This window comes from Coregonus clupeaformis, unplaced genomic scaffold (assembly GCF_020615455.1).
Source record: "Coregonus clupeaformis isolate EN_2021a unplaced genomic scaffold, ASM2061545v1 scaf0155, whole genome shotgun sequence".
Classification (NCBI taxonomy): domain Eukaryota; kingdom Metazoa; phylum Chordata; class Actinopteri; order Salmoniformes; family Salmonidae; genus Coregonus; species Coregonus clupeaformis.
In genome coordinates this window covers 258,143-269,668 of record NW_025533610.1, presented here as the reverse complement: position 1 = coordinate 269,668, position 11,526 = coordinate 258,143, and the positions used below count along the sequence as shown (strand labels likewise).

Sequence of the window (11,526 nt, the reverse complement as noted above, 5' to 3'; positions counted from 1 at the left end):
CAGAAAAAAATATTAAAGACTAAACAGTGCACTTCTTCTGGATAAAACCAAACCACTTAGTAATAGCTGGTAATTTCTTAATAATAAACCATGAATAATCGTTTCACAGGCATTTTCATGGACGGACTCCCAAGTAGTAAAACTGCTAAATAAGTGAATATGCCAAATTTGTCAAAGCAGTAAGCAAAAGTAATTTGGCGCCATTTTCACAAAAGTAATTCTGTTCTGTCAGTGGTGATCCAAATGCTAACAAAGGGTAAGCTATATCATAAAACAACAAAAAAGCAATTTTCAGAGTGAAGTCACTGCTAGGCCTACAAGTATGTGGGCCAAATGGAGGCATGTTTGTCTTTTTGAAAGATGGGTCTATTCTTTGGCAAATATTTTATCCACCTCAGAACTGGCTGGGTAAATATAGTTTACCATTGGCCAAAATATTGCTAAATGATCCGTGTGTCAGTTATTGATGATTGTGAGAGCTCAACATAAAATGTTGAAGGAAATTAAAGGTTTAAATCACTCTCTGAACAAAATAACAAACTAGCGAGCATCTAGAGATCAAATTATAGGGACATTTGTGAAATTAGTGCAAAAACAATACAATTAACAATACAATTAAAAGATCTGAAAGATCCTTTACTCAAAAAACCTTACTCAAAACTCTTGGGCAGAGGACACATAGGAGCAGTGCTGGTGTTTTTCTCCAACTTTTTTTGATTCTTCTTCGAGTTTTAAAGAGCACAGACTTTAAGCCAGGGCTGGCTATGTCTGAAGCACCCAGTAAAACAGCATCGGCCACGGTGAGTGGTGTCTGTTTATGACTCATTTCTACCTGCAGTCAGAGGGCAGAGAGAAAGAGAGAGAGCTTCACAGTAAAAAGGGGCAATTGTTTGGGGCTATAGGACAGTGCCATGTGGTTGTCAAGCAAACAAGGTAGTAGTGGAACCTATTAGAGATGGACCATTTAATATCTGATATTGGCTCTTCACTGCTGGGTATGGCCAACACATGGGCATCTTTATGAGGCATCTACTGAAGTGAGGGAAAAGGGGTTTGCTTTTGCAAACCCCTTCATAAATGAAATGTTTCATTGTATCAACACTACAGTGAAATTATGGGAGTCTTGAAAGGTTTACTACATAGTCATGCTTCCCTTTGAGTGGCCTATGCAGGAGAAAAGCTGAATACACATTTCCATTTGAGCGTGCACATAGTGCACTCCACATTATAAAATATCTTAAATGAGACAGCCCTGCGAGTCACAAGAGAAGGACTTGTACACTCACAACAAAAGTTAAACAATATTAACTAATTGGTTGCCAAAGGGATAACTTAATAATACTCTAATTGCAAAGTCTAATTAGAAGAAAATGCCTTTATGCACATGCCATTATCAGGAACAATTAAAAATAAATAAACTAAATTAGGACTGGAAAATTGTGAGACAGTGTTTGCACTTCCCATGAGGTACTTTATCAGTGTTGTACATTTGTTTTATTAGTTGAAGGCTACTCAATCCACTAATTTATAAAAAATAAAAAATAAATGTATGCACTAACTGTAAGTCGCTCTGGATAAGAGCGTCTGCTAAAATGACTAAAATGTAAAAATGTGTTTTATCTTGTCTACAAAAATGTCTAAGAAAAAAAGAACATCTTGAATATGAATCTTGAATGCTACAATGGGGCGGCAGGTAGCTTAGTGGTTAAGAGCGTTGTGCCAGTAACCGAAAGGTCGCTGGTTCTAATCCCCGAGCCGACTAGGTGAAAAACCTGTCGATGTGCCCTTGAGCAAGGCACTTAACCCTAATTGCTCCTGTAAGTCGCTCTGGATAAGAGCGTCTGCTAAATGACCAAATTATTTATTACAATGAATCTTGAATTCTACAATGTGCCTCCAATTCGCTTTGTTGGAACAGCCAGGTAAGATAATGTACAGTATAATTAGACATGGTCATTATCGTCGTTATCTTCTTTAAAATAGTGAATAATCAGTAGTAGTTAATATTTGTTAATAATCAATATGGCCAATCCGTGCAGGTACTGATGCTGAAAGTGACGCTGATTGGTCATTTACGTAACACGTTTTCACGTCTACTTCCTCCTCTCTCGCGGTGAAAATGGCTGAGTACGACCTCACCACCAAAATTGCCCATTTTTTGGACCGACATCTCGTCTTTCCTTTGCTGGAATTCCTTTCTGTCAAAGAGGTAAATGCGTGGGTTATGTTAAATTGTAAATACAATCTAGGTTTTCGGTAGAAGTGTGTAAATAACCCATATAAAAAATGTAAACGCCACGTGCGTGAAAGAGTCTCCCATGAATTGGGGCCTCGCGCTGTTTCAGGTCCAGCAGCACAGACAGCTGAGCTAGCTTGCTAACTAGCATATGCTTATTCTGTTAGCTAGATAGCTAGCTAGCTAGCTATATTGGTGATTTAGTAAACGCTATGTTGGTGTCAGTTTGATTTATATTAACGTATTGCATAACGTTAACTGCAGCACGCTAAGTAAACTAGGTAACCTTAACTAACTTTATTTTTAAACCTAGCCTAGGCTAGTTAATTAGCTAACTAACCGGTAACAGTTACTGGCGGCTGCTGCTTCCCTAAATTAAACTAGTTAACGTTATCTGGCTAGCCTAGTGAACAAACATTTGCTACATGTATTGAGCTTTTATTTTTCAACATTCATATCTGCAGATCTTGGTGACATGACTCCTAGATGCTAGCTAGATGCTCGTCTCGAGAATGTATTTAACTAGTCTGTCCTTGTCAACTAGCTAACGCGTTAACTGTTGTTGTTAGTTAGCTAGCTAGTAGTTAGTAAGGTTGATAACTAGTTACCTATAAACACTAGATATGCATTAAAGTAACGTTACCACAAAGCAATAACAGAAATTCACGATGCCCAGAGCTTACCCATGACGTTGCACAACGATTGAAGTGAATAAAGGGCCATCCACACCAAGGACGATGACTATAAACCATCCACACCAGCGGATCATTCTGCAGGACACCTGCCAATCAAAATCAACGCATCCTAATACAAGCTGTAGGCCTATTAATAAGGTGTTAACACGACCATTCAGTGCTTCAGGGTGTGTTCAATGTCCATAGTGACAACTGCACATAATACTTCAATGTACATGTAATATAGAAATGTAAATTTAGTAATTCAAAAACATGCTGTTTAGCCTACGCAACTTTAAATCATGACAATGCTTGCATGTCTCTCGTGGTTTGCAAGTGATTTCCATTTTTCTAATGATTGTCAATTTGTTTATCTTTTTCGCTGTGCTCATGTCTGACCTGTGTGACAGATCATTTGGCCTAGGACTATTTTACATTTAGCGGTTAGCAAGAGCAAGCCTCCTTCTCTCCAGGAAAATAATATTAGGCCTAGTATAAAAAATTCAAAAAATAAATATCCTATAGCTTTTCCTTGGATTTCATGTGAAGAGGAATAGCGGAGAGGCTTGCATAGCCTATTGCGCACAGAAACAGCTGGAAGAGGGGCTAGATATGTGTAGCCGAAGTAAGAAGCTAGATATTAGGCCGTTCATTAGCTAAATAAATAGTAGGGATATAAATATTTACCTGTCAAAGTGCAAGAAAAAATAGTTTACAGATGGCAGTCATGTGCATTCAACCAGGCTGCGTTCTGCAGTCCCGGAACCTCAAAGCTCCACTATTGATTAGGCCTAAATTTTTTGACAATAAAATTATTCTACCTAGGCTACAACAACACAGTGGAATGTATTATTGTTATCAAGTGAATGCACAATTGTCTAGGGCTGTAAACTGCAGTGATGTAGGGTAATTTGAATAACCGCTCAAACATCCTGTTTAGAATGCTTCATGACGAATAACTGCATACAGCCTAGGCCTGATTATGCAACCATTTAGATCAGTTATTGGTTTATTCTCCACAGTTTTAAAGGAATACTTATTTTGGCAATGAGGTCCTTTACCTACTTCCCCAGAGTCAGATGAACTCGTGGATACCATTTTTAGGTCTCTGTGTGCAGTTTGAAGGAAGTTTCTAGCGCAATTGCTAACTAGCGTTAGCGCAATGACTGGAAGTCTATGGGAATCTGCTAGCATGCTTCCTTCATACTGGTCACAGACATAACAATGGTATTCACCAGTTCATCTGACCCTGGGGAAGTAGATAAAGGGCCTCCCAAAGTATCCCTTTAAGGTCCAGAAAGGTTACTCATATGGTGTATTTTGATCACACCATCACTCACACTCGCTCTCTCCCCTTTCAAACTCCCCTATTCTACATTCAGCAAGCAAGAGCAAGCTGGAATCACTCTAGATAGGCTAGTAGTAGTAAATAAGATGCTTGAATTAAGTATACAACAAGCTATTGTAGTCTAGCTTTTCCTGGGACTCCAAGAACATCTCTAATGAATGCAACCCAGCATTCATTAGCTTACTATTATGAGTTTATTAGTCACATGCACAGGGTTGCACATGTACAGTGAGGGGATTTTTTTTTGTTGATCCCCTGCTGATTTTGTATGTTTGCCCACTGACAAAGAAATGATCAGTCTATCATTTTAATGGTAGGTTTATTTGAACAGTGAGAGACAGAATAACAACAACAAAATCCAGAAAAACGCATGTCAAAAATGTTAAAAATTGATTTGCATTTTAATGAGGGAAATGAGTATTTGACCCCCACTCAATCAGAAAGATTTATGGCTCCTAGGTGTCTTTTATACAGGTAACGAGCTGAGATTAGGAGCACACTCTTAAAGGGAGTGCTCCTAATCTCAGCTTGTTACCTGTATAAAAGACACCTGTCCACAGAAGCAATCAATCAATCAGATTCCAAACTCTCCACCATGGCCAAGACCAAAGAGCTCTCCAAGGATGTCAGGGACAAGATTGTAGACCTACACAAGGCTGGAATGGGCTACAAGACCATCGCCAAGCAGCTTGGTGAGAAGGTGACAACAGTTGATGCGATTATTCACAAATGGAAGAAACACAATAACTGTCAATCTCCCTCGGCCTGGGGCTCCATGCAAGATCTCACCTTGTGGAGTTGCAATGATCATGAGAACGGTGAGCAATCAGCCCAGAACTACACGGGAGGATCTTGTCAATGATCTCAAGGCAGCTGGGACCATAGTCACCAAGAAAACAATTGGTAACACACTACGCCGTGAAGGACTGAAATCCTGCAATGCCCGCAAGGTTCCCCTGCTCAAGAAAGCACACATACAGGCCCGTCTGAAGTTTGCCAATGAACATCTGAATGATTCAGAGGAGAACTGGGTGAAAGTGTTGTGGTCAGATGAGACCAAAATCGAGCTCTTTGGCATCAACTCAACTCGCCGTGTTTGGAGGAGGAGGAATGCTGCCTATGACCCCAAAAACACCATCCCCACCGTCAAACATGGAGGTGGAAACATTATGCTTTGGGGGTGTTTTTCTGCTAAGGGGACAGGACAACTTCACCGCAGCAAAGGGACGATGGACGGGGCCATGTACCGTCAAATCTTGGGTGAGAACCTCCTTCCCTCAGCCAGGGCATTGAAAATGGGTCGTGGATGGGTATTCCAGCATGACAATGATCCAAAACACACGGCCAAGGCAACAAAGGAGTGGCTCAAGAAGAAGCACATTAAGGTCCTGGAGTGGCCTAGCCTGTCTCCAGACCTTCATTCCATAGAAAATCTGTGGCGGGAGCTGAAGGTTCGAGTTGCCAAACGTCAGCCTCGAAACCTTAATGACTTGGAGAAGATCTGCAAAGAGGAGTGGAACAAAATCCCTCCTGAGATGTGTGCAAACCTGGTGGCCAACTACAAGAAACGTCTGACCTCTGTGATTGCCAACCAAGTACTAAGTCATGTTTTGCAGAGGGGTCAAAAACGTATTTCCCTCATTTAAAATGCAAATCAATTAATAACATTTTTGACATGCGTTTTTCAGGATTTTTTTGTTGTTATTCTGTCTCACTATTCAAATAAACCCACCATTAAAATTATAGACTGATCATGTCTTTGTCAGTGGGCAAACGTACAAAATCAGCAGGGGATCAAATACTTTTTTCCCTCACTGTAATCGCAGGGTACAGTGAAATTATTATGTTCCAACAGTGCAGGTCACAAAAAGGAAGTGAATGAGACTAATAAGGTCCAGAAAGGCATATTAGCAGGACAGTCATTGTGTGTATTTTGTCAGGCTGTATCAGCGTTAACAGGTGGGGTTACCATCGGCAAATATGGCCTTCTGTTTGTTGTGGCTCATCATTTTTTGAAGTCGTCTTAAAATTAATCTGGCCACAAATATGCTCACACATGCTCAGTTATTCAGGAACGCTTACTGTGCGCTCTGCCTTATCTCCTCTCGGGGCAGCCTCGTGCAGCTAGAACCAAGAATGCTGCAATAGAACGCATTTTTGATTGGTTGTCATTGTTTTATCATCTGAGGAACGGAAAAAATCGCTCTGAAAGTGATCCCAACAATAGCTCTCATTATTGTTCTCCGCTGTTTTTGTAGTTATCGTTAGTTTGAACGCTCCTGTTCATTTGAATTATAACTTTAATTTTTTTATAATTATGGTCCTCGGTGTGGACGGCTCTTAAGTCATCATTTTTAGTCAAAGTATGATGTATTTGGGCTTGAAGTGGGAAATCCGAAGTGAGGACATAGGATGTTTTCCGTGTGTTTCCTCGTGATATGACGTGCTAATATTTTTCAGTCCATGTTTCTTTTCAGGGCTGGGTTTTATTTGAATTTTACCACCCACCACCATGACATTGTTATATTAGTCAGAAACACCTGCAAAGTTCTTAGTCTTCGCAAGTCGCAACTGAGCAAACAGCTTTTTGCAGTAGCAAAAAGCAGAGCCATGTAGCAAATTAAAATTGGGGGTTCATACTTGTTTTAGCACTTCCACTTTTTTAAAACCAGATTTTACATAATTCATTGGATAATTTATCCACTTAAAACATTTTTTGCTAGTCTGTATTCCCAAAAAAGACACATTACCATTTTTATAAATGTGTGATATGATTGCATTTTACAACCCTGCTCCCCCCATCGCCCTAAGATGAATGGTTTTGACCACTAAATTATTGCTTCAATGCTTTGATTGGTGCAGCTAAACCACAAGTGTCTATCCTATAATAAACAGGCACCCACAGTTGTCAGTTCTCTATTTGTTGATGTTTCTCCACTCCACGTGGAAATCACCACAGCGTTCTTTCCCACCTCCAATTCGTGAATATGTGCAAGTAGCTTGCATCATTCTTCGGAGGTGTAAACAAAACAAGCATTTCCGCTCTAGGGCAGGAATTACGTAAAAATGAGTGTGGCATTGCTCTCTGGTGGGCGCCTTTAACAACCAGGCATCCATTACAGCTAAATACGTTTTCTTCTAACTTTGTTAGTCAGGTTAGTAGCTGAACTCCTTACATCTGTCATTGTCAGCTGTTCTCTTAAACTGTGTAGTCCAAGTTAAAGATTTGAGACTTTATATTCTACAATAACCCAATTTCCCACCCTTTTAACCATTTCTACTTTTAGATCTACAATGAGAAGGAACTGCTTCATGGAAAATTGGATCTCCTTAGCGAGACCAACATGGTGGACTTCGCCATGGATGTTCACAAAAACCTTTTCCCTGAGAAAGAGATTCCCGCCAGTAAGTAGACTGCACACTGCGTAGTCTACCTCCTAAAATGTTGTTCAATAAACCTGTACAGTGATATAGATTATGCATGGTTCTGTATTGTTTACACTTATTGATGAAACAATCACAAGATGGCGGCAGAACTGATTGCACACCATCCCCCTCACATTTGACAGTCATGACTAATACAATCCTCACTGTCCCAAAAACTAGTATAAACCGACAAATCTTTTCACATTAATGTAGCATATAATCGTATTCTCCTGGGTATTGCCTTGGTCAAAGCCTCTGTTTTCTCTCTGTCCATGTGAAGCCCTGAGGGAGAAGAGGATCACTGTGGTGGCTCAGCTGAAGCAGCTGCAGGGTGAGACAGAGCCCATTGTGAAGATGTTTGAGGACCCAGAGACCACGAAGCAGATGCAGTCAACCAGGTGAGTTAGAACCTCCTGCCCACCATTTGACTGACTGATGTTTTAGGAGTTGTCATTTTGCATTTATAGATGGTCCATCGTTGACGTTTTATGACATGAATACGGCCTAGAGTAGTGGTCTTGCTGTATGTGTAAGATTCTCTAACTTTGCAGGCTTAACGAATGAAGTTCAAGTGGCATTTAATTGAGATGATGGTAATCAAAACATTGCTATGCCTTGACAGTGACCCTTTCAGTAGACTGATTAATTATTGTACAGTATCTAACTCTAGAGCAATCCTTGTAGATATTGCACATGTTTAAAAACCACAAAGGGACAAATGTGAATAAAAAAAAATGGATGTACATGTATCACATTTGTTATGAAATGGACTCTAATGTGGTATAAATGTGCCTGTGCCAATTCTATTCAAAGTTGCTTCAGGCAATGATGGCTGGTTGGAGCTTCAGGCTCCTCAGCCTATTTAGGTCAGGAGCCAACAATTGCATTTATCGAACCTACTGTCATGGAGAACTCATGAGGTTGTGGGTTCGATTCCCACGGGGGGCCAGTATGAAAAAAAAAAAAAAAGAAGGTCTATGCACTCACTAACTGTAAGTCGCTCTGGATAAGAGCGTCTGCTAAATGACTAAAATGTAAATGTACATTTTGGATACAATTATTTCCCTAGAGTGGCTTTAGGGGGTTACATCTTGCAAACTCAGCAAACTCAAACGAGGAGACCGATACATGATGCTGCGGTGAATGTTAAGGACATTTAGTCTGCGCTGACTTTGCCGTGATTAAAATAGTTTGGTTAAACTCAAGTCCTCATTCTTTACTTGGCTTCTTGGCAGGAGTGCGTTCAGTTCATCAAAGGACACTTTTCATCCACTTGCCAATCTTGAATTCTTTGTTAAAGGTTTTGGTTTGAGACATGTTTGTTTATTGTTGTTTATTATTATTATTATTATTATTATTATTATTATTATTATTATTATCATCAAAGCAGGCATCTTATACTGACCATTACACCATTGTAATGGGAGTTTTGAAGCCTCGTGAATGTAACTTTAAACTTTTTGGAGTGTAGTCTGTTGTACTGCTATTTTCTATTCAGATTTACGTTCTGAGTAATCTCTCTTCGTGGGCAGAATCATGTTTCAGTTTCTCTCTCGTTATGCGGGGATTCGTTTTGATACCATTGGATTTGTAAAACAATACAAGACTTGTCCCGGGTCACCAAAAAACTGTCTTCACAAAACCAAAAGGGCAAGCCATGCCAATTTTAGCGTACCACGCAAATATCCGCTAAAGTTACTCTAGTGTGTTTTTGATATGATTTTGGATTTATATAGCGGATCATCCCTGACTGGAAATGGCAGAGGTTCAATATTTGAATCCCCTAGTCCTATCCACTTGGGATAATACTGTGTGATGTAGAGATAATGATTTGTGTTGGAGAGTGTCTTTTTAGGAGCACTGTTTGCCAACATGCCTCATAGGAGGCCTGCCCTCAACTTACTATCTCTAGGAAGCAAATCCAATATAGCCTAGGCCTAGCCAATAAATCCTCCAAATGATCTGTCATTCACTTTCTGAATTATTATTGCGATCATGTTTCTCATCCATGTTGATAGGTTGAGGAAATTAAACAATTCTATGGATCTTGAGTTTGTCAACATCCATTGCTTCTTTGCTCTTTTGGTGCAGAAGGTGGCGGCAGTAATGCAATGCTCTCTACCTTTTGAAAGGGTATTCCAGGCACAATGTAGACCTCTACATTTAGGTATGTGGGGTATCTTGCTGTTGTCCCTGTGGGGACTGTGGCTTGAAAGGCAGTTGTGGATGTGAGAACCTGGGGCAGGTCTTGGAGACTAGGGCTGTTACAGTGACCATATTACCGCCACACCGGCGGTCACGAGTCATGAAGGCAGATATGTGGGGTGTCTTGCCGTTGTCCCTGTGGGGACTGTGGCTTGAAAGGCAGTTGTGGATGTGAGAACCTTGGGCAGGTCTTGGTGAAGACTAGGGCTGTTACGGTGATCATATTACCGCCACACCGGCGGTCACAAGTCGTGAAGGCAGTCAAATTCCACGTGACCGTTTAGTCACGGTAATTAGGCTTCTCCAAGCTCTGTTGCTGCTGATGGTCATTAGTAGCCTACCAAACTTGCCAGCTGCCTGGTACTCAGCACTCTATTGTCCCTCTAATCACTCTGACATCAATGCAAATGTAATCAAACACTTCATGAGAGCTCATGTTGCGCAACATTTCTATAGGCTATGCAATTGCGTGAGAAAACAGAGTGATGGCCTCTATTAAAAATAGTATTACATTTTAGTCATTTAGCAGACGCTTTTATCCAGAGCGACTTAGTGAGTGCATACATTTTTCATACTAGTATCCCATCAGCTTTCTATAGGCTAGGCCTGCTATATTTATTTCTCAACATTCCTAATATAAAGCACATTGCTTCGCTTTACAGCAGGAGTATAGCCTACCTAGCTGGGATGAAAATGAACCACAGAAAATGTGTCCTCCATTCACTATTTAAGTGTATAGATGACATGCATTTTTCCCCCTGCCCCTGTTTCGATACAGGTGTATAATAATGGTCCATTCTAAATCAAAACAAATGTCACACATATATTATTTAGTATATGTAAAGACAAGATTTAATCAAGAATAGTCTGATTGGTGAAAATATTAGCCTATCACTTGTGAATTATATATTATCAGTTGTGAATGATGCCCAGGGTAAGGCAAGAAACAATGCATACCTTTTTGTTTATTTTTTTAAAACTTTTTTAAATCATAGTCACACAACTATCCCATAGGCCAACATGTTTTAAGGTTTGTATCACAACTAAAGTGGCCAAATAACTTCTTAAAATTAAGCACATTAATCCGCTTTACCAAGGGTGTAGAGCCTAACTAGCATACATATGCAGTGCGTGAGTTTGAAGTTTGGGGAAGATAATTTTCACCATAAATTAACCTTTTATAATAAAAGCATTACATGCATAATTGCATTTGCGGTCACTTTTGGTAATGGTGTTTTCCAGCTAATGGAACATTCGCACTTATAGCCTGCTGCCGTGTGCGCATTGGTGCACTTTCTAATGTGAAGAAATAGCCAAATTGTTAATTAACATTTTAAGCTAAACGTTCTGATCTGTTGCGTCAGCCTCCTTGCGTAAAACAGGTTTTTTTGATGCTAGTGGTTGTATTAAGTTGGGATCTATCGCATCCCACAACTGTCCCGGACTATGTTTGGAATATTTATTTCTAACACAGAATAGAATAGGTCAACTTTTGTACTGTGGGGGATAGTAGATTGACATAGGCTAGTGCTTTTGCTGTTCATTAGGCCTACTCATCTTGTTGGCTGACACAGTAAATATGGACTGTTCTTCCAATATCTTCAAAATGTGCCTCGGCATTGGATAAGGACACGCGC

At 40.1% G+C, this 11,526-nt stretch overlaps 1 protein-coding gene across 1 annotated transcript in view; it reads left to right on the top strand.

Annotated features, from left to right (window-relative positions):
- The first annotated feature begins 2,085 nt into the window (after positions 1-2,085).
- Positions 2,086-11,526, top strand: part of LOC121558602 (eukaryotic translation initiation factor 3 subunit E) — a 46,902-nt gene continuing 37,461 nt past the window's right edge. The window contains exons 1-3 of the mRNA XM_045213798.1: positions 2,086-2,209; positions 7,546-7,663; positions 7,965-8,082. Of these exons, the coding sequence (XP_045069733.1) occupies positions 2,120-2,209; positions 7,546-7,663; positions 7,965-8,082 (326 nt within the window). The 5' untranslated portion in view covers positions 2,086-2,119. The remainder of the gene's footprint in view (positions 2,210-7,545; positions 7,664-7,964; positions 8,083-11,526) is intronic.